Raw genomic sequence first — 23818 nt, forward strand, 5'->3', positions numbered from 1 at the left:
AAGGGTTCCTTGCTACTGTTGTTGGGAATCTTAACAGAAAAGGAAATGTTCCTCCTTTTTAAAAAATTATTTTTTAAACTTTTTTTTTAGCTGTCAATAGACCTTTATTTGATTTATTTATATGTGGTGCTGAGAATCGAACCCAGTTTCTCACATCTGCTAGGCAAGCGCTCTACCACTGAGCTGCACCCCCACCTGGGAAATGTCCTCTTGCAGGGGAGGGGAGGAGACAAAAGAAACCCTAATAAACAAAGGAAATGGATTTTGTTTTTTAAAAATGCACATCATGGTTAATGTGTGCCGCTAATAAGTACCAGTGCTGTTCATGGGGCTGGAGAACGTGAGCTCAGGGCCATCTATCACACACAGGGTCCATTCCACAACCTCAGACCCTGACACCACCTGTCTACCACTGTCAGAGAAAATGAAAGCCCAGGCAGCTGCAGAAATGGGAAGTACAATACATCAGTCATGACACAACCGCTTATTGAGTGCCTCCTGTATACAGGGCACTGGGCTAAGTACTGGAGACCCAGCAGACATGATCCCCCAGCTCCCAGCCCCCCTCAGAGGTCCTGTGTGGAGCTACCTCAGCTCCTGTGACCAGGCATGGGTAGGTCGGAGGCCAGTGGATCTGAGCACGGTCATCTGGGGCATTTGGAGCCGTCCTCTGTGAGCCTGAGAGCATCACTGTGCGTGGCCTAGAGGAGTGCGGGAAAAGAACTGCCAGCCAAAAGAGCAGGAAGGGGCGAGAAGGAGCAGAGGAATGTTCCTGAGCGAACCTTTGCAGGCTTGGCACATCTTATCTCACTTATCTCTTAACCACCCCAGGGAGGCGGGATCTGCTCTGCATTCTGCACAGAGTTGGGATGAGGAGGCCAGCGGAGCAGCTGCTGCAGGGAATCACCTGGCTGGCCTGTGGTGGGGAGCCTGTGCTGTTGGCTGGACTCTTTTTTTTTTTTTCCCCTGAAGGTCAGAAGCTGTGCTGGAAAAAGTTTTAGATTCATCAAAAATAATGTTCAAAGCAAAACATGTTATCATTACATGAACCTAGCTTCTGTTTTCTGGAAAACTCAAGAGGAGACTGGCAGGTCACAGAACTGGCACTGAGAGCCCCACTGTTCTCCCGAAGCCCTTGCTGGGTGCTGAACAGCAGTTCCCACGCGGGTGTTGTCCTCCATCAGCGAGGAAAAGCTGCTCCCGATCCCTTCAGGTCCTCGCTGTGCACCTGTAGCTCAGCCAACACACCTTCCTGACACTCCTGCAAGATCAAGAACGCTTCCAAAGAGGTTATCTGTTTTGTTTTGCTGAGAAAAGTGGGATACTTCAAAAGTGGATCTTGAATCCTATTCTTTGGACTTTCAAGCTGTGACTGGACGATTTCTTAGTCCTTTTTATTTTTTGAGCCAGAGTCTCCCCAAGTTGGAGGCTTGTCTCCAACTTGCAATCTTCCTGCCTCAGCCTTTGGAGTTGCTGAGATCACAGGCCTGCGCTACCTCACAATGCAAGATAAGGGAGATTTAGAGCAGGCACCTCCCAGGACGTGGGGAGGAGAGGGAGCGCTGAGCGCCTGGCCTCTTGCAGCCTCTGAGCGCAGCTAGAGTCCCAGAGCCTCATCTACCTCCCCAGCTGCTCTCCCCAGGTCCTCCAGCTTCACCCGACCCTGATCTAGGCCAAGGGATAGTTTCCCACACGACCTTCTACTGTAGGTGTCACCCTGCGAAGGCCTGAAGGGTCGCAGAATGTTCAAGTTTCAACGCCTGTGCATTGAGGTAGCGCCTGGGCATCTCCATCCGCCAAGCTGCTCTGAAATCCCTACTGGGCATCTCCATCCCTGAGGACAGGATCCATACCGAGAAATTTATTCTGAATCCCGGTGGAGCATGCCTTCCTAACGAAGGATTTTTCTGCGTGCACCAAAGCTATCCAAGGGTGCTTTTCCTTTAGTATGTGATAATTGCAGTAAGAATTAAAGCCAAATAGAGGTGCATCGGAGCATTCCGAAGCCTTTTTGTTTAATTGGGAAGCAGGCAGTGTGGCCCTGAGGTCTCACAGCAGGCAGAACTAGGTCCCCAGACAGACTTTCCTCCCTAGCTGTGTGACCTTGGAAAAGTTAATTTCCCTTTCTTATTTTCAGTTTCTTCCTCTCTAGAGTGAGAATGATAAACCCTGCCCCGACTGCCTCCCAGAGTAAATGTGAATGACAGTCACAGCAGATGTGTGTCATGCATACACATGAAAGAGACCTGGGTTTAGGATGTCAATTTATGCACATCAGGCTGCCGGTAGAGATTCAGAGATACTTCTCACTTTGCCAAATGGCATGGTAAATAAACTGTCCACCCAGATTAAATATCTTGGCCCCTTGAAAATTGCTTCCCTGGGATTATGTCTTGAGGTATGACCTCAGCTTTTAATAAAGATCTATAAAAAAATAACAGCTTTTATGAAATCTGTTATAGAAATGGTGTTGATGCCATGCTGGCTATTGACAGAGTCCTCCATATGAGGCATGTTTGGGGCTAAAGACTAGAAAACACTGTTTTTCCAAAAAGCTGATTTTTTAAATTTATTGGTAATGACAGCTACATAATAAATAATTTTATTACCCTTTTCTTTTGGTCCTCCAGGAAGCTCATGATGTAATATGCAGCTAAATCATGTATTGGGTTGGAACCCTTGATTTGCTTGTTCGTGTGTGGTTCCCTTTACCTCCTGCAGACTTATTATAGTTTGTATTTTACTCAGCCCTTATGTTTTCATTTTTATTCATTATTCATTTCATTTTTTATTCATTATTTTATTATGAATGTAAATTATCCTAGGTACTTTGAAAGAACCTAGATGGAAAAATTGAAAATGAACAATGATAGAAAAATTAATAAATCCTCTGGGCCCTGGACAGATGCTTGATGCTCAGTGCCTTCATAGCCTCCCTCTGTTGCAGGCCTTCGAGGAGAACATGTATGGCAGCAAGTATCAGTGGATCATCCCTGGCTGGTACGAGCCTTCCTGGTGGGAGCAGGTGCACATGGAGGCCAACTCCTCCCGCTGCGTCCGGAAGAATCTACTCGCTGCCATGGAAGGCTACATCGGTGTGGACTTCGAACCCCTGAGCTCCAAACAGATCAAGACCATCTCAGGAAAGGTCAGTGACTTGACTCGTCCACCTTAGCCCCCAGGCCCATCTTTTTTGACCATCTTGCCTGATAATGTTGGTGGAAGATGCACCAATATTGCCCTAGGTGTTGCTGTGTAACTTTGAGCAAATCACTGGAGCTCTCTGAGCTTCACGTACCTGTAATTCAGTCAGGGATAGTCACTGGGCTCTAGGAAGCTGTGGGAATTGAGTTGCTGCTCTGTAGATACCTAGCATGGTGTACAGGTAACAGATGGCGTACCTGACCTTCACCACACTGACCTCAGGGCCTAAAAGGCCCTGCCAGAGTGTCACTCCCTGCTGCTCTGGCCTGGACTGTCATCTCTTGTCTAACTGATGCCTAATTTTATTGGTGCTCTCTGGGAGGAGGGGAAAGACCCTCCAGCGGACTTTGGATGCTATGAACCGGCCAAGTGGGTCGGAACTCAGCTTCATCACTTACCCGCAGAATGACCCTGAGCTTAGGTTCTCTGAGCCTCTGTCACACCCTCAAGGTGGGGATAAGGGGTCAGTGGGCTGTGGGCTTGGCAGAGCAATTGCACAGGTGGCCAGCGTGGTGCTGGCACAGGGTGCTGTCTCAGCTGGGCAGGGCCTTGGGAAGGTGCCGAGGTGCTCAGGCCCTCGTGCTGTCCCTGGAGGTCACCAGTCCTGTCCTGCTTATCTGGCAAGGCTGTGCCAGGACCTGGGAAGATGGTATCTGTGATGGCATTTCAGAAGGACGCCGTTCTTCATCAATGTGCCTGTCACCAAAACTCAGGGTGATGGTCCTGGTGAGTGGAGCACCCCTTGTCACTTCCGACCTTCAGCTGGGTCCAGACAGCAGGACACAGGGCTCTTCCATTTCCTCTGTGTTGTGACCCAGACCCAGGGTTCCTGCAGACCCGATTGCATTTCCAGAAAAACCTTCCTTCTATACATATTTAGCTTCTTTCATTATTTAATCTCAATCAAAGACAACTCTACACAAATGATTTATTGGTTTGTCAAAAAATAGCAAATCATTAGGACACATTTTTGTAAACAACTCTTTAGATCATGTTGGCTCCTGGTTGGAAAACACTGAAAGAAATATTTTCAGACAACAATCAATGTGTACGTAAAAAAAAAAAATTGAGATGTTAAATAATGAACAGATATAACTCATTTTGGTAAATGTTATTTTTAAGGGCGTCAATGTTGGCATTTATTAAGGCACTTGGGTCTGGGAATACCCTATATTTTAATCTAAAAATAGTACAAAATATGAGGAAAATACAAAAACTAAGGGAAAAAAAAAACAGCAAAAGCAAAGTATGATAAAAAGCAAAGAGTGTGAGACGGAGGAAGATCAAAGGTTTGGGTGGCTCCCCTGAAACCCAGGGAGCGCAGCAGGGGTGGCCCCAGGCACCCCGGGTGCCATTTGGGAACGTGGATCTCAGGCAGGGTGGAGCCCCGCAGGGGCGGGAGCCCAGCTCAGAAGCGCGCCCCTTGGGGGGATCATTCCTCGGGTGTTTTCTGGAGATGTTTTGTCATTTGGAACAACACCCCCCACCACCACCCCGCACCCCTACTCTCATTTCTTCACTGGGGCTGGGGAGGAGACCAGCCTCTGTCCTGCACCATCCCATGCACAAGGACCTCAGGGCTGTTGCCTCACCCCAGAGCCATAGGGGACCCACGTTCGGGGGACCCCAGGGTGGGGCAGGGCGGTCAGGAGTGCTCTGCAAGTGAGGGGGCCAGTACTTGTCCCTGCAGCTGCTGAAGTGGAGCTGGCGTTTCCTCTGACGTCCTGAGTGACAGGACAGTGGAGAAAAGCCTGCGGCCTCATGGCCCTGTAGTCCCAGCTGCTCCTGAAGATCTCCAGTCAGGTGTCACCAGACCCAGATCGACCAGCGGCAGAGGACTGACTGCTTCCTCCTTAACTGCCCTCTCCCCGCTGGGAGACTCCGCAGACCACTCGGGCCCTGCAGAGGTCCAGCTTTTGGTCCAGCTTTGGCGGTAGTGAGCATCATTCTCGGGGCATCCCTCCTGCAAACCCAACGGCCTCAGCCCTTCCAGGGGACTTAAAGTTGTGGTGTGGGGCCTCAGGGCAAAATTTAAAGGGGTGTCAGAAACCTCAGTAATCAAGGTTTTTAAAAATATGTGTTAAGCTGGGCACAGCGGCTCTGGAGGCTGAGGCAGGAGGATCACGAGTTCAAAACCAGCCTCAGCAAAAGCAAGGCGCCAAGCAACTCAGTGAGACCCTGTCTCTAAATTTTTATTTTAATTATTTATTTATTCTGATTTGTTTTATATGATGGCAGAATGCAGTTCATTTCATATCACACATATAGAGTGCGATTTTTCAAATCACTGCTTGTACACAAACTGTCCCTGAATTTAAAAATACAAAATAGGGCTGGAGATATGGCTCAATAGTTGAGTGCTCCTGAGTTCAATCCCTGGTGTGTGTGTGTGTGTGTGTGTGTGTGTGTGTTTGTGCATACATATCCTGTGCTTTTAAAAATAATCAAAATTAGTACAAAAAATATGATTAAAAATATGGCATTAAGTGTTTTTATTCTGATTCCTGAGGCTTTTTTTTTTTGGCTCCCCCTTAAATTTCGTACCTGAAGTTGTGCTTCATTTGCTTCACCCTGGTCCTGCCCTGCACAGGTTGTATTTATCAAGTCCTGACCCACACCCAGCTGTGCTTGCTCTTGTGGAACACCCCCTTCTGAGGGAATGTGGTCCCAAATGGATTGAAGTGTTCCTGTTTGTGATCTGGCCACAAGCCTGCTTCCTCGGCCAGCTGTCAGAGTGTCATATAACCAAAGAAAGTTCTGGAGTTGAGAAATGTTTCTCCAAGTTCATTTTTCTCTGCACACGACTGCTGGGGGCCAGGTCAGCTGGGCATGGGTGGCTGGATGGATGCGTGTTTTGGACCCAGTAGTGTCCGCGAGGACAAGCAAAGGCTTGTAGACTGTGACCTGCTGCCTGGCTTCTGGTTCACAAATGGGGAAGCTCAGGGCAGGAGGGAAGGGATGCACTTGAGGTCACAGTGTGTCCTACCTGGGGCCCCGGGGACTGTGATGGGGACTGTGACGGTTTGCAGATGTGGTTAGCTTAAGGCCGTGGAGCTGGGTTCCTGGGCTCCCCCAGGGGCCCCAAGTCCACTGACATGCGTCCCTGTGCGAGCAGGTTGGGAGGCTGGCAGAGGAGAAGCTGCGCAGGAGGCGGACCCTGGACCTGGGGTCCGCAGTGGCCTTGGGGCTGGGAGAGAAGCCGTAGACTCCCCAGGAGCCTGGGGGAGCAGCCCTGCCAACGCCTGGCGAGGACTTCCGGCCTCTGGTTTTGGACTTGTGGCCTCTGTGAACAAACACACTTCCAGTGTTTTTCCAGTTTGGGGAAATTTGCTGGCAGCCCCAGGAACCTGACCTGCGCTCACATGGCAGGCCAGGGGCAAATCCTGAAGCCAGGGCTCTTGAGTCCTGACTCGGCGTCCTCTCCCATCTGCAAGGCCGTGACATGGCCCATGTCCCCTCAGTGGACCTCTGCTGGGAAGTGGCCTCTTGGGACCTGTGGACCTGGTGATCAGGACATCCAGAAGCCCTCCCACTCATACCTGTTACTCCAGGGCCTCTGCTGGTCCCACCCTGCCCTGGGCCTCCATGCTGGGCCTCCATCTCTTCAACTGCAAGTGTGAGGCTTAGGTCAGGTGGTTCCTGGGTCCTGGCAGCTCAGCTCCCTGGCTCTGGAAATGCAGTATGGTGACAAACACAGCTGCAGGACACAGCAGTGGTGTCACCTGGACTCTCCCAGGACCCAGGACTCCCTGGAAGAAAGTCACAAGAGCAGGTGACAGAGGGGTGCTCCAGGATGCAGCCTCCAGGGCCTCCTCCAGGTGTCTGTCTGGCCTTAGCCCATCCCTGGCTGCTTACTGCCACTAGACGTGTCCGTCGGCGGAAGAATGACAAGATCATGGGAGCACAGGAGCGTCCTGCTGGGTTTCCACCTTGGGGACAGTGCGCACCCAAGCACCTGCAGAGCTTGGTCTTGGCCCCATAGCCTCCCGAGGACAACCTCTGGGCACTGGCTATGGGCTGTGACGTCCAGCTCGGACTTGGAGGAGGGTCCCAATTGCTGTTCCTACAAAGTTCCTGCAAAGTGGCATTGGCAGTTTCCAGTGTCCCCTCTCAGGTTTCAAAGTGCCCTTAAGTTTCTATTGTGGACATCTGCAGCCCTGACCTGCTAGCCCTGAGGTGCCTCAGCCTCCCCAGGGAGGACATCTGTCTCCCAGTACCGTCCCCTGCTGGGACAGCTGGTCCAAGGAACCAGATGTTCACAGAGCCCTGAAGCCAGCAGGGCTCCTTCTCTGGAGGATCTGTGATGGCTTCTGGCGAGAACCTCCTGTGCCCAGCACAATGGAGTGTCCAACAGCCCAGCTGGCCCTCTACCCCAGGGCCCTGACCCAGGAAGGCTTCCACCCCTCACCTCTGCCACGGAAGCACTGAGACCAAGCACTGAGACCAAGCACTGAGACCAAGCACTGACAGCTTTAGGGAAGCTCAAGGCTCTGGGGTGGGGGAGGGGAGGTACCATGGAGAAGGGGCTCGGAGCCCAGCCTCAGAGTGCCCTGCCGCCCTCCCCTGGGGCTCTTGCCCTGCCTGCTTCCCTGGGTGTTCACTTTCTGGGAAACAGGGTGGCCGAGGGACACAGGCTGGGGGTGTGGGGGTGGTGTTGGTGGCCTATGGAGGATCTGCTGGTTAGATTGGAATCTTGGCTCTTCCACACTCCAGCTGGCAGGCAGATGGCTGGTTGTCTACCCCAACATCCATACCTGTCTTCCTGCCTTCCACCTCAATAACTCAATTCAACCTTAACTGGATATATTGCCAAGCCACTGACAATGTATATTTCCCAGACTCCCATGCTAGATGTGGCCAGGATTCTAAGCCTGACCAAGTAGAAATATGAGACTTCTAGAAAGCGTCCTTTAAGATAGGACCTGGCTCCTTTCTTTCCTTCACTTTTATGCTGGCTAGAATGTAATAGATGGGATTGCTGGAGTTCTAGCAGCCACCTTGGACCATGAGGTGACCTTGAGAAGGAAACTTCATTCTGGGGCTGTGAAACAGATGGGAGCCTGAGTCTCTGGTTACACTGTGAAGCTGTCACAGCAGCCCTGCTCTGCCTGCCTGTGGACAACTTTTACATGAAAGGAAAGACACTGACTGAAGTCGCTGATCATATGTTTGTTGCTACATGCAGATGAACCTGAGAATAGCACAATGGTGTTGGACAAGTCATTTAGTCTCTGCTTTTGCTTCTCCATAAAACTGGGACAGTAACGGCTCTTTCTCAGATTTGTAAGAAGTAGAGAAGGTTATACAGTAGGAAGTATCTTACCACGTGTCAAACCCACAGTCAGTGCTCAGTAAATTTTAGTTTTCTTTCTTCATCAAGGAAAGAGCCCAGCAGGAGGAGAAAGGATTGATGAAGAGTTTGTAGCCCATGTCAACTGGAGGTATTAGGATTATTTTTATTTTTTAGATTCTTTTTTCTTAATATAACACTATCCACATGACCACCACACAGGTCAAGAAAAAGAATAGGACTATTAACCCAGAAGCACTCCTTATGCCCTGTGCCTGTTGGCACCCACCACCAGTGGCAGCTGTTATTTTGGCTTCCATCACTACACAGACACCTGCTGTTGAACTTGAAATAAACAAAGTCCTTTGAGCCTTCTTCCCCTTTTTATTATTTTAGTGAGATGCACTGCTGTATAGTATTCCACTGTGTGAATGTAATACAATTTACCCATCCTGCCATGGGTCAACATTGGAGTTTCTGAGTCTGGAGGCATCACATGGGTGCTGCTACAAACAGTTCTATACATCTCTAGATGAATACAAGTGCTTTGAAGTCCCTTTCCTGTAGTACATGTTCTGAAACCTGTCCAGGTGCTTTCTGTAGTGTCTTCAGATTGAGAGTGGATTTGTTGTTCTGGTCATTTTCTAGTTCTTTTAAATGGCTCCCATCTTCTGTCTCTGCCACACCTTTCTTGGTCTGCTTTCAGTTATGTTTGCTCACTTTTCTCTTTGCGCTCAGTTATTTTATTTTATTTTAGAATTCTCTGTCTTCAATTATTGGCCAGGGTATGATTTGGTATAGAATTTTTATAGCTTTTTTTTAAAGCTATTTAATATAGTCTAGGAGCTTTGGAAAGGTTTATTTAAATGCAGTCTCCATTGCCTCCAGGTCCTAGAAGTCCTATAAATAGGGGGTTTTAATGAACAGAAATTCTTTATTTTAATAGCAACTCTCCCAAGGCCATGATGATATTTTCCTACTTTGTCTTTTTGAAGCTTTATTGTGAGGTAATGATCAAGATTTTTTTTTCTTTTTCATATAGCTAATGGACCCAGCATTGTTGATTGAAAGTCCCCCTTTCCCACAGAGTGCTACCATATCACCTCTGTCATAAATTACATGACTGTATATTGGTTCTATTTCTTTAAAACCACCAAGCCACATTCTCAGCTCTTTTTATTTTTTATTTAGAGATAGAGTCTCGCTGAATTGCTTACGGCCTCGAAAAGTTGCTAAAACTGGCTTTGAACTTGTGATCCTCCTTTCTCAGCCTCCCAAGTTGCTGGTATTACAGGTGTGCACCACCACCTCATCCAGATATTTGGTTTTATTTCTAAACTTCATTTTCCTTCCATTTGTTTGTCTGATTCTTTTTCACTCCAACACCTTCACTTCCCTAGTTTAAAGATTGCCTTGGCTATTCTTACATCTCTGTCTGTTTCTTAATCCAGTTGCCAATTTATGTACCACACACCATCCTGCTCTAGTTTTTATTGGAATTTTACTGAATCTGTAGATCGATTTAGGGAAAACTGGCATCTTGGTAATACAGCCTTCCAATCCATGAATTTTGTATATCCCTGCATTTACTTAGGTCTTCTTTAATCGCTCCCAGAAATGTTTTGTAATTTTCTGTGTAGAATTCTTGCACATGTTCTATTTGATTTATTTCTAGATAGCTGGTGTATTTTGATGACTATTCCTGCGTGCCTTACTATCAGGTGCACCCTTCGGGGTGAGGTGTCTGAGTCACAGGGTGAGCATATGTTCGGCTCCAGCAGACACTGCCAACAGCTTTCTAAAGTGGTTGGACCAACGTACACACCCACCCGCAGTGAGAGAGACTTCCAGTTGGTTCTCATGCTCACCCGCGCTCAGTGATGTCACCTTTTAATTTTAGCCCTCCTGGTGGGTGTGCAGCAGTATCTTGTTTTAGTTTGAATTTGCATTTCTCTGATAACTAATGAAGTTGGGCATCTTTTCGTAACTTTAAGGGTCATTTTGATATCCTCTCTAATTCCCTGTTCTGGTCTTTTGCCTATTTTTCTTATTGGATTCTCTGCCTGTTTCCTATTGGTTTGTCATTTTTGTTTTTCAACTCAGGTGGCCCTGAATGTAGAAATTCTTTTATATTTTCAATATGGATCTTTGAGTGGTTCTTTGTATTGCCTTTCTCTTCTCCCATCCTGTGGTTTGTCTTTTCAATCTATTGATTAATTTCAATGCATAGAATTTCTTAATTTTAAGGTAACTCAATTCATTCAGCTTCTGTATATTTATGTTTTGTTAAAGGATTTTTGCCCACCCAAAGCTCATGAAGATATTTTCATGCACTGTGTTTTAGAAGTTTTATTATATCTTTCACATTTATATATGGAATCTACATGAAATTGAATTTATATATGGCCTGAAATAAGACCAAGATCCATTTTGTTCCCTCATGGACATTCAATTAATTCAGGACCATTTATTGAAAGGGGCCATTATCCCCCACCCCTCTACCCATGCTATGGTGTCACTCAAATGACAATATAGAGTGTGGATCTGTCTCTGGACTTTGAGTTATCTTCCATTGGCTCTGTCTATCTTCTAACAAATACTGTACTGTCTTGATTACTGGAGTTTTATAATAAAACAGGATGCCTGGCATTATAATTTTTGTTCTTCTTCTTTAGGATTTTCTTGGATGTTCTTAGCCCTGATATCATTTTTTCATTTATTCACATTTTCTATTGCTTCTTTATATCTTTCCCTTATATCTTTTATTACTTTTCATTACTTCTCATTCATTCCTGCATTTCTGTTCTATTTATGATCCTACCTTTCTGTCTGAAGGACTCCTCTTGGTTCTTCTTTTACTGTGAGAGACAAATTCTCTCAATTCATAGTTTTCTGATATTTTATTTCACCTTTGATCTTGAGAATTTAAAATCCAGGTGTAGCTTCCAGATTGTTATTTTCTTTCAGCACTTTGAGGTGTCATTCCATTGTCTCCTGGCTTCCATTGCTTCTCTTAAATCAGCTGTCAGGCTTATTTTTGCTCTTCTGAAAGTAATGCATCTTTTTTTCCTCTCTAGTTTCTTTCAAGACTTTTCTTTTGCTTTGATCTTTGACAGTTTTTTTTATGCTGTGCTAAAGTGAGATTTGTGTTTATTTTCATTGAAATTCACAGAAGTTCATAGAACTTCCTGCATCTGTGGATTGGTATGTGTTTGGGGAAATTCTAGAATGGTATCCCTTTAAATATTGCTTCTTTCTATTCCCTTTTCTTACCTTCCAAGATGAAAATTGTACATGTTGTACATTTTCAATACAATCTATGCATCTCCAATACTCATTTCTTATTTTCCCTGTGCTTCAGTCTGAATATTTACCCCTAAATAACTTCAGTCCACTAAGATATGCTGCTTTGCTCATCTATTGAGTTCTTTATTTCAGTTATTGTATTTTTTTATTTTTAGAATTTCCATTCTCCTCTCTCTCTCTCTCTCTCTCTCTTCTTTTTGTAGCTATCAATTCTCTGGTGATGTTCTGCATCTTTTAATGTATTTTCTTGAATATATAAACCTTGATATTTTAAAGTTCATGTATAATAACTTCAATATTTGGATCACCCATGTGTTCATTTCTAATTACCTGTTTATTTGTTTTTTTCCTTTTTAAAAAATTAAATGTCATCTGGTCTTGTCTTCTGGTATTCCTGGTAAAGTTTAGTTAAATGCATTATATAAGAAAATTGTAGTTGCTACTGGTGTTATCTTTCTAGTGAATATTTATTTCTCTTCAAGCTGGCAGTTGAATTCGTAATTCAATCAGGAATTTAAATGATTCCAGGTTCAGTTTTAGTTTTCATAGGCCTGGTCTGTTTTGATTTGCCCTTATTCCTAGTGTGTGATCCTTAGTGTTTTCAACTGAAGTCCTGGGGTCTTTACTGGCCTAGTACTCTAAATTTTGTCTTCCAAATACTGTGGAATTTCCAAACAGTTCTGCTTGTTTCCTTCACCCTCTTTGACTGGCTTTTTAGCCCCTTGCTTTATTCAGCTTAGTTATCAACTTTTGAACTAAAAATGCCACTCAAAATGCAAGACTGCCTTCTCTACAGTTCCTTCCTCTAGGTCCTTGGCCCTGCAAGTCTGGCTGTGTTGGTATCCCTGCACTACAGTTTTGGAGTCCCTTTCCAAGGGCCTCTGGAAGCCCTGGTTCAGTGTTTTCTGTCTCTGTAGTGCGCTTCCTACTAACTAAGCAGCAAGTCCTTCTGCAACAACATCTGACCCACCTCAAAGTATTTCCCTTCTCTTCAGAATGTTGGCCCTTCCCCTGACTGTCCTGGTAAATTTCTGAGGCCTTTAAAAACTATTTTCATATCTTTTTCTGTTGTGTTAAATGCTCTTGATGGAAGCTTTGCTGTTTCATCCCAGTCGTGGTAGAGTCTAAACTGAGATTACTGAGCCAGGAGAACTCCACCTTGGGGTGGGGTGAGAACATCCTTGGCTTCAGCTCTCTGTGGGGCTGATGTGCATGGGAGGGAGCAGATGCCTTCCTGTGGCTCCACAGGAAGTTGTAGCACATGGAACCCAAGTCAGGGAGGCAGGTGTCGGCTCTGCCCCTGGAAGAACATTCTCATTGCCATCAGGCATTCTTAGGCAAAAGCTCATTCTGAAGAAATAATGAGCTTCCCAACTCTGAAGAGGCTAAGGAGGGACTCAACAAACATCTAGAAGTTTCTATTGTGAGGGTACAAGAATCATATTGCAGGAGGGACTCAGTGGTCATCATTTTGTGTATACTTGAAACCTGAAATTTAAAAAAAATACAGATGTGCAATTCACTTATCAACATAATGAAACAAAATATGGCCCCAGAATCTGCATTTCCAATGAGCTCCCCGAGGGATTCGCTAACTGTAGTGTGGGAACCAGTAGCTAAACATGCCCTGGTGCTCCTTCCCACCAAAGCTGTGACTCAGACATCCCATCCGTGCTGGGCTGGAGTTCAGACAGTTGTGGCCCTAGGGGTGCAGCTGAAGCTATTGAGAAGGGTGTGTCCTTGTCTTCCTCTCTCCTGTTCCCAGGAACGGGAACAGGCTAAGTTCTGTTGGAACGACAGACCCTTAAAGTTTAGTCACATCGTGGGCTAGCAAGCTTGTGTGGGCTAGCCTGGGAACCTAACCACTATTTATAACCTAGTTTCTGTGGGGAAATATGTTCCAAGTTTTAACAACTGTCTTTCAAAAATATGCTGGAGCACAACTTGTCAGTAAGGGGGACTGTCTATATAAAGTTAGTTTCTCAGAAACTTTTAGTACCGCACAATAAACTTGACCCCAAAGGATGAGGAATTAATCAACATTCAGTGTCAAGTTTACAACTGAAGAAATTCTTCTGCCCTGAATAATTGGAGGCTTGCTTTAGGAACAACTATTACTGTTTTCTCCGACAATTACGTTTCTTCTGCTGTCATTGCTTGGCCCAAGGGAGACTGGGTTGGCGTCACCTAGGAACAGTGATGAATGGCTGGGATATAAGGTGGTAGCAAGCACAGCAAGAACAAGGTCACCTTTCAGCCCAGCTACACCTGTGTTCCATTCCAAGGACTCTACTCAGAAATGTGGTCAATAGCCATATTCCTGCTGTTCTTGGCCCTGCTCCTGCTCCTTGTCCCCAGGAAGAACAGTTTTGTAAGGCAGAAAAGAAATAGATTTACAAGTGGCATATGTAAAAAGATAGGGGCTAATTAACAATAGGATATGGGCCCCCTTGTTGTACACATAGACACACACACACACACACACACACACACACACAAAACGACACCAAGAAAGTTTTAAAAATTGAAATTAGTTACCTCCTAGAGAGACCATACTGGCAAGGTTAGAGGATCATGGAAAGCTTGAAGGACACTGGAGGACCGTGGTCTGGTTGGGACTGTCTAGAAGGATCAAGTAAATGTGGTCACTAGGTTGAACAAATAGAATTCAAAATGGTCACTGCTGTGGTTTGAATACGTGTCCCCCAAAGGCCTGTGTATTAAAGGCTCAGTCTCTGGGGTGGTCCTGAGAGGGGTGGTGGAACTGTGAGGCCTAGTGGAAGGTCCTCAGGTTAATTTAGGGCATACCCTAGAAGGGGAGAGTGAGGCTCTACCCTTTCCTCTTTCTCTTCATTCCTGGCTGGTGATATGAGAGGTTTTGCTCCACCATGCACTCCTCACCATAGGAGGCCAAAACAATGGGGTCAGCCAATCATGGACTGAAACCTCCAAAACTGTGAGCCAAAATAATTCTTTTCTCTTTTTAATTTGATTATCTCAGGTATTTTGTTGTAGTGATGGTAAACTGACCGAAAGACACCACCCCACCCTCAGATACCTTTGTGTCCATCAGAGAAAGCTCATAGGAACAAAATCCAGAGGCCAGAGACAAAGTACCACATTTCTTTCATACTTAAGGCAATTAATTAATAAACTAAATAGCCAAGTAATTTTTCAATACCTTTAAAATAGCTGATAGCCAAATTAACAACCAGAAATGGACCCAAATCACTTTTTAAATCAAAGAAAATATGGCCAAGTAATAAAAGATGGAAAGATAGCAAGATGCACTAAAACAAACCATTAGAAGATGTTAACTATCACCATAGCAATATGGCATAGGGAAGAAATTTAAGAAATAAACTACTGTTCAATATTTGAAAGGTGCTCACTCTTGTTATTAATAGGAGAAATGCAAATTAAAATTAATTTTTTTTCTGTCAATGATTTTTAAAATTAAAATACTTACTGTCAAGTGTGCAAGGAAATGGATACATTGATACACAGTGGGATATCACCTTTGATATTTGGGATTAAGTGTAAACAGGTATGCCCCTTTATTTTGTAAACAGAGAAACTGAGGCCAAGGGTCTACACAGGCATGTGTGGGGTCCTGGTGATACGTTCCGTCCTCACAGAGCTTCACTCCAGTAGGTGAAGGACAGGAGGTGGAACAGCCCTGTCCCTCCCTACCTCTGTGCCCTGTGCCAACCCCTTGCTCTGAATCAATTTTCTCATCTGTAAAATGGGAAGAACGGTGGCATCCATCTCCTGAGGTGGTTGTGAGGATTCAGGGAGGTGACCGTGCTGGGTGCAGAGGAGGCACCTGAGTGCTGATGTCCCTGCTGTAACGCGTGACCCACCCCTGTCTTTCCAGACTCCGCAGCAGTACGAGAGGGAGTACAACAACAAGCGCTCGGGCGTGGGGCCCAGCAAGTTCCACGGCTATGCCTACGATGGCATTTGGGTGATCGCCAAGACACTGCAAAGGGCCATGGAGACGCTGCACGCCAGCAGCCGGCACCAGCGGATCCAGGACTTCAACTACACAGACTACACGCTGGGCAGGATCATCCTCAACGCCATGAATGAGACCAACTTCTTGGGGGTCACGGTCAGTCCCGCGCCTCTGCGCTCTGTTTTCCTTAGTGTCCTTGGGGGACAGGCAAGGCTGGAGGAGGGGCCATCACCCACCTTTTGGTGTGTAACCTGTCCTCTCTGTGGGCCACGGGGTTGCCGGGTGTTGGACGGAGGGGCGGGACTGCTGTGCTCGCTGACACACCCGAAACCGCCTGTCATCACAGGTGAGTGAGAAAGGACAGAGAGAGTAGACATTACCTGGGCAGGTGCCTTTTACCACGAGGTGGGGTGGGGAGCAGGAGCTCTGGCAAAGGCAGGTTCAAGTCCTGGGTCTTCCCTTACAAGGTATCTTCTTCGAACTATTGAAGTTTCATTCATAAAACTGGAATAGGATCTGTTTTTCAAGGTGCTTAGAAAGATTAGCTATGGCGCCTAACAACTTGCTAATACTTGTGTAAGCAATTGGCTCTGGGCCTCTGGTTTTTTATTTGAGGAGTGGGAATAATAATAATGTATGCAATGGGGCTGGGGTTGTGACTCATAGGTAGACCTCTTGCCTAGCACATGTGAGACATTGGGTTTGATCCTCAGCACCACACACAAAAAAATAGACAAATAAAATAAAGCTAAGAAAATTTATATATATATATATATATATATATATATATATATATATATGTATATATATATATATATATATACACACACACACACACACACACACATATCTTGCATGGAAGCTGGGAAATTAGCATTAATAATGGCTAATATTTCTTGAATGCTTATCAGGTGCTCCATACTATGTAGATTAGACTCAAGGATATGTTGTGTGTGGTGCTTGGTATCCAGGAAATGCCAGCCATGGTTACTGTTAATAATGGTCTCATGGCATCTTTATGCCCCATAGAAGTAGGTCTTGTTATTATCCCTTTTAAACACGAGGAGCCTGGAACTTGGAGCATTTAAGTTACAGCTAATCAGAGGCGGAGCTGATACTTGAACCTGAGTCTGGCTCTTAATTGCTGCATTGTTACTACCTTCTGGTAATGGAGTCACTTATGTCCCCTGATGATGTATTTGCCCTTCACTCTCCTCCCAGAAAATAGAGGACATTTGTCTGCAGAAAAGGTTGGATGGACTAAAGTGCTGTCCTGTGTTCCATGAGTCATTTATAGAGTCAGTGAGTCTGTCTTGGGGTATTCAGGGAGCAGATAAGATGAGCTGATTGTTGCATATCTTCAGTGTCTATATTTGTGCATGGGTGTACTCAGCTGTGCTATTGTGATGGACAGGCTCTGTGGGATGCTGGGTGTACCCAGTGGTGTGGATACCAAGGGAAGATGCACTCCCTACTGCAGAGCCTGTGGTCCAGATACAGGGACAAGATCTGGACAGACTGACATGGAGAGGTTAAAAATGCTCAGTACCAGCTGGGAACACTGATACACACCTGCAATCCCAGTGCCCCAGGAGGCTGAGGCAGGAGGATCACAAGTTAGAGGCCAGTCTCAGAAACTTAGTGAGACCCTGACTCAGAGTAAAAAAAATCAGCCGGGTACAGTGGTGCACACCTGTAATCCCAGCAGCTCAGGAGGCTGAGGCAGGAGGATCAAGAGTTCAAAGCCAGCCTCAGCAACTTAGCAAGGCCCTAAGCAACTCAGTGAGACCCTGTCTCTAAATAAAATATAAAATAGGGCTGGGGATGTGGCTCAGTGGTCAAATGCCCCTGAGTTCAATTCCCAGTACCCCCCCCCAAAAAAGAATAATAAAGTCAGTGGTGGCTCAGTGGTAGAGTACCCTTGGGTTCAATTCCCAGTACCAAAAAAAGCAGGTGGAGGTAGAGACTGGGGCTTGGTACCTTGGGAGAAACTATGCAAGCGGGGAGGCTTTTCTGTGAATTTTGGTGAAAAAGTCAGGGAGGGCTTTCTGGAAGAGGTGCCTGTCAAACTGTGCCTTGATGGGTGGGTGGGAGCTGGACATTCTGGCAGCCTGGCCACCAGGGCATGATGAGTGGAGAGAGGTGGGGGCAGGCAGGGGGGATAGTCTCCTGGGTCAGACACTGGGAAGATAAGTTGGGGCCAGTTCTGGAGGGACAAGCTAAGGAGCCTGGCGGAGATCTCATAGGCCAACCACTCCCAAGATGCAGCCAGTCACCTGGGGCTGTGAGAAATGCATTATCTCGGGTTCCAGTCCCAGCCAATCAGCCTCTGGGGGTGGGACCCCCCCACCTGGTGCTCAACAGCCTCTCCCAGATTCCCATCAGGCTTGAGCTCCAGTGCTCTGGCTGCTGGGGAGGCTCTGGTTTTTGCTACAAAAGAAGTGAATTTCCAAAAACCCCTGGGTGCAGGGACCCGAAGGTGCTGGGCATCCACTCCCACAGTGCAGAAGTAAAGGCTCCATGTAGTTATTGGCCAAGTGTGTTTTTATAGCACAACCTAGATTCAGGCTGGAAACTTGAACAGCTCGCCTCAGTCTAGGGTTTAAAAAAAAATCTTTTTATCCTCAGAACCCCTTGTTATAAAATCTCACAGAAGCTCAGTATATAAAACAGACAAAAGAGGAACATCTCAGGCAGCAGAGGAGCCAGAGCCCCACCTGTTCTGTTCCTCTCCCCCACGGCCATCTTGTGGCCCCCCAAGAACCCCCAGAAAGGCTGGGCAAAGCACCGGGCAAATTACCTGCCCATCCTTTCTCCGCCCCACGCGGGCTGAGGCTCTGAGAGGGGCAGCATTGGAGCAGGGCTGTTTCAAAATGTGGGATGCTTCTTTCAAACTTGGCTTCCCATTTAGTAGGGTGAACTCACAGTAACCCAAGTCAGGGTAGATGAATAGACAGCTAGAGAATCTAGGGACCGTTTCGCCATCTCTCATGATCTTCCAAGTCAGCGTTTGCCTGGGTGCCTGTGTCGCTTCGTCAGGGACCATTTATAACCACTTGTAAGCGCTCCCTTTCATCGAAGCCAAATAATACATAATCCCCAGTTGATGAGCAATTAGATAAGGACTGCCGAAAGCGCTTTCCAGGGCTCGGAGATGAATTTCTTTTTAATGGGAAATTCCTTGACACCTGTTCCAGTCTGTGACTCAGAATTCAGGGAATATCAGACCTGAAAGCTATCCTAAAAGATCCTCAGATTCAACACCCTCATGTTATCGATGAGTATCCGAGGTCAGAGAGGGGAAATGACTCTGTCAAAGTCACCTGGCAAGATGGTTCGGAAGAGCCAGCATGGTCACCATCGGGCTCTACTCAGCTCCACGCCACAGCCCTCTGGTTGCACCACTGTGACCTCAAGTTGAGAGGGCTGCAAAGGAAGACAGTCTGCACCTCATTTCCTTGTCCCCTTGTCACATATTAATATGTGCTTGCCCTGGTTGCCAATGGGTTTCATTAAAATTGTCTTCTGATCACAGGAAAAAGAACTTCTTCTGACAAAATAAAATGTGCCTCTGTGGTCCAGGGAGACCGCAGAAGGCCAAGTTCAACTATCAACAAAGAGTTAGAAAGGAAAGGAACAAGGAGAAGGAAATAAATTGAAGCATTTTCCATTTGCTGAAGGTTTTCATTATGCAGCACACGGGGCCTCCATCTTTTCACTCTCAGGCAGACACTTTTTTCCGGGTCACCCTCATTCAACATGTTTACTATATGGAAAATCGTTTAAACACATTAAATTAATTATATCTGTGACTCAATTCCAATTGATCCAGCGTGCACAGTCTGCTGGGAGCTGGGCCTGTGCTTCCTGGTCGGCATGTTGATGGAGAAATTTATTCTGCATCCTGGGCTGAAGAGCCAGCTTAAATTGGGGCCCAGGTCTGTATTCTCTTCTTAGGGGCTCCCTTCCCAGTTATTCTCCAACGCCGGGAAATGGGCTTTCGACAGCCTCGGGACACTGCCCACTTCTGATTTCCTGAGTGTGCTGTTATGATGTTCAGTCCTGTAATTACGTCCCTGACCCCCACCATGATCTAGAAATCTCAGATGCTTCTTTCCCTCTTCTATCAAACAGGTAACTGGGAAACTCAGGTTGGAATTGACTATTTAAGTCTTAAAAGCTCAGAACACTCTGAGAATCCATTTTCTGAAAGTGATAAGGGCTTAGAAACAAGCTCTGCAGAATTCATCTAGGGCAGTAATCCCAAAGTCTGTATCCTTGTGAATCTCCCAGGGAGTTTCATTAAAATCCAGATGCCCTACATAAGCATGGTGTGGCCCATGCCTGCAATCTCAGTGACTTGGGAGGCTCAGACAGGAGGATTCCCAGTTGGAGGCCAGTCTCTACAACTTAAAAGACCCTAAGTCTCTTCAATCCTCAGCACGACATAAAAATAAGTAAGATAAAGGTATTTTGTCCACCTACAACTAAATTTTTTTTTAATTTTTAAAAAGGGCTAAGGATGTAGCTCAGAGGTAGCCTGGGTCCCCACTGAACTTCTGATTCTCTAGTCTTTCAGTAAGACGTAGAAATTGACATATTAACAAGCAGTCTGGGAGATTCTCAGTAACCTTGAGAATTGCTGGGCTACACACACACATACACATGCTTTTTGGTTTTAACCCTATCAGCAATATATTTGTTCCTACATTCATTCACCCCTTTATCTACTCTGTGCCAGGTGTGTGTAGTATAGACGGACCATGGTCTGGCATGGTCTCCACCTGCAAGAGTACTCCCCATCCAGTGGGGTGGTAGACAAGTAGAAGAATAATTGCTGGGCAATTTGCAAGGTCTGTCCCAGGCCCCTGGAAGGAAGATTGTGTTTTGCTTAGGGCAGTAAACACCAAGGAGCAGTCATCCATTTTCCTGGAGTTCAGGAAGCAAAACTCAACGCACCAATAATTGCAAGGTTCCCATTCTATGGGCACTCACCCTGTGCCATGTGCTGGGGGCAGTGCTGCAGTGCCAGGTCCCCTATCCCCACTTCCAACATGTCAGTGTACAATAGGGCTGAACAGATTCTTCTAACTTGGCTTTCCTTACAAAGATGCACTAAATTCATTGACAGGAGACCGGGATTCTTCAAAACATGCCTGGGAACATTTGCTGAGCATTCAGGTCAAGATCAAAGCCTTAATTTTTTCAGGTAAAGAGTGTTTATTTGTTCCCAGTTTCCAGGCTGTGAAAACAAGCATGGTCTCCCAGGTCTCAACGTGGACAATTCCTTGGGGTGTGTCAAACTGAGATGATACGGCCCTAAACATAGTACACCCCCTTTGGTAAAGGTTTCTTCTGCTCAGTCTTTTAAAAGGACATCACTTTCAGTTGGTGGTGTCTACACCAGCTAAAATAACAGAATCTCGGTTTGCCCTATTTTGACAATGTGATGCATGTGAGCATTTTCCCAGAGAGCCCCTCAGGCTTCGAACCCCGGTTTGGGTGGGGCTGTGAGGCTTCCAAGAGCATCTGGATACAGAGAAATGGAAAGAAGCTCCTTGGGAAAACTTCCCCTGTGGAAACGGGGCTTGCTTGGGACTAAACTATTTTGCTGAGATTGCCTCTCACTTCCAGGCTCCATAGAGAAGCCATCATAGCTTGAAAGGGAGTGACCCAAAGTTCCTCCAAGTAATAGACCTATCCTTCATCCTCCCTGCTCAGCTTCTCAGCCAGCTGTAGGTCTGGACCTTCCAGCACCACATCTGTCAAGAGAGGCTGGCCCTCAAGCTCCGGGCAATCACCTCTGTTGGCTGTTATCTTCAAACCCATCTCACCAAGGAGGTGAGGCTGATGGCGATTGCAGAGTTTATTGATCTATTTGCTTTTGTTGCTAGTGAAGAGGAATCTAGCCTTGGCCAGTGCAACTCTTAAGGTTTTCATACAAGACTCAAAATTAAAAAAAAAAAACAAAACAAAACAAAAAAAAAAACTCAGCCAGGCATGGTGGCAAACACCTGTGATCCCATAGGCCTGGGAAGCTGAGGCAGGAGGATTGCAAGTTCAAAGTCAGCTTCAGTGTATGTCACTTATTATTGTCAGGTTTATTTTTTTCTGTATCTTTAAGGCTTACAACAGGGTACCTGGGACACAGTATGTACCTGATAAATATTGGTTTAATGGACAAGCAGTTTCAATAATTAATGACCCTGTCATTACTTACTGAGGCCCTACGAAACTCAGCAAGACTCTGTCTCTAAATAAAATACAAAAATGGGTTGGGATGTGGCTCAGTGGTTAAGTGCCCCTGAGTTCAATCCTGGGTAAATCTCTACCAAGACATAAGTACAATCCACACTCAGCACCCACACCCCTACCAACATTTTCCCTAAAAAGAAAACCTTATCAAGTCAGTTGTTGGAATTTCAAGGACTTCAAGTAAGGTAGGCAGCCAGAGGAAGCCAGCAGGTTCCTCATCCCAAGGGTGTTCCAAAGCTGCCCCTCCAACTCTGTTCAGAGCACCCCCACCATTGCCTGGCCTCACTGGGAGTCTGCAATTGTGTATATATTGATCCAGAGAACTTTGCGTGCATGCCAGGACACATGCATGTGTGCACATATGCACACACAAACGGTTCCACATCATCCTGGAGAGCTGGCCCACTTCTCCTGTCTGTCTGACCTTGAGGGGTTTTGGGTTGACCCTTCAGGACTGAAGTTACCTTTCAGGCTTCCCACATCCGCATGTTTGTGTCTTATATTGACATCATCGTTTAGCTGTTGGATTCTTTGGGAGTTGAATTTGAGTGAGACAAGAAACAGCACTAGCAGCTCTATCCAAAAGTGGATAAACACCACCAATCTGGGATTTGGGCCCTGCTGGGCTGGGCACCATCCCTTCCTGACCCCTCCATTGGCATGTCATGACCATGTTTCCTGACCTTGCACTCCAGGCTGTGCCTAGAGAACTTGCCTGAAGCTCTGCAATAGGCTGATTGTGATGTGTCCTAGAAAATAAGGTGACCTTGGGCTGGCTCCCAGCGTCACGATTTTCCACTGCAAGGTCCCACTCTCATGAGCGTCTGTTTGGCCATTGCCTACGATCAACAGTAAACCCTTTCCAGAATTTCCTGTGTCCTTCCCTTGTCCCCACCACACCAAAAACCCAGAAGGTCACAGTGGGATTGCATCATACCCACACATACACAAACTCCACTAAGGCACTGCCTTGAGAACCCTGTCTCTCTTCCTCTGTCCTCTGGCTAACCAGTCCCCCCTCAAACACAGATTGAAATGCACTGTTGCCCAGCATAGCCATGATGAGCTGGAACAGGAATTGCAAAAAGAAAAAAAAAGCCACAACCTCTTAGAGCTGTGTGATCTCAGGGAAGTTCTTTGCTGTTCTTTGCCTCAGTTTCCTCATCTGCAGAGCAGAGGGAAATATATTCTACTTTAAAGGGTCTGTATGAAAAATAGCAGTAATGTTTAGCATCCAAGGACTGCATGCCATTATTAAAGTTATTATCATCACCGCTGCTCCTATGATGGGGATTTTTCAAGGAACAGAGTTTCCAAGGCTCCAGTCCAGCAATATGCAGCATGGAATCCAGTGACCAAGCATCACATTCTTACTAGGTGCCAGTCTATTCCCATATGTGACCTCATTTAATTTTATCAACAATAAACAAACATCCTAACCTGCACTAGGGTGATAGCGGTTAACATCAAAACAGAGCCAAGTGGAGTGCCTGCAAGCAGACACGCTTTGGAGCTCTCTGCCTGCTGCCATCCACTCTAGGGATTTGAAAGTCACCCTAGAGGTGGCAGGCATCTGCTCACAGAACTCCCTCCTGTCTGGCTCAATGCCAGTCAAGTTCCAGCCTCCCTAAGAAGGGCCACTGAGAATTAGACACAAAGACTGCTACTGTTGGCACCCCATCCAGATCTCCTGGCACCCTCTTTTAGGGGTTTGGCTGGTTCTTCCATCCCCCCAGCTGCTGCAGGTGTACCCACTACTGGCTCACAGTTGTGGTCTTGCCTAAGCCATGTCCTTGAAGGGACCT

The 23818-nt window shown here is 46.3% G+C and overlaps 1 protein-coding gene across 1 annotated transcript in view; it reads left to right on the forward strand.

Annotated features, from left to right (window-relative positions):
- The window catches only part of GABBR2 (gamma-aminobutyric acid type B receptor subunit 2), a gene marked incomplete at both ends in the record, with an annotated part of 350598 nt that overhangs the window by 200755 nt on the left and 126025 nt on the right, over positions 1-23818 (forward strand). Inside the window, 2 exons of the mRNA XM_081281796.1 lie at positions 2948-3148; positions 15678-15914. Coding sequence (XP_081137922.1) covers positions 2948-3148; positions 15678-15914 — 438 coding nt within the window. The remainder of the gene's footprint in view (positions 1-2947; positions 3149-15677; positions 15915-23818) is intronic.

This window comes from Spermophilus citellus (assembly GCF_964194105.1).
Source record: "Spermophilus citellus genome assembly, chromosome: 2".
Classification (NCBI taxonomy): domain Eukaryota; kingdom Metazoa; phylum Chordata; class Mammalia; order Rodentia; family Sciuridae; genus Spermophilus; species Spermophilus citellus.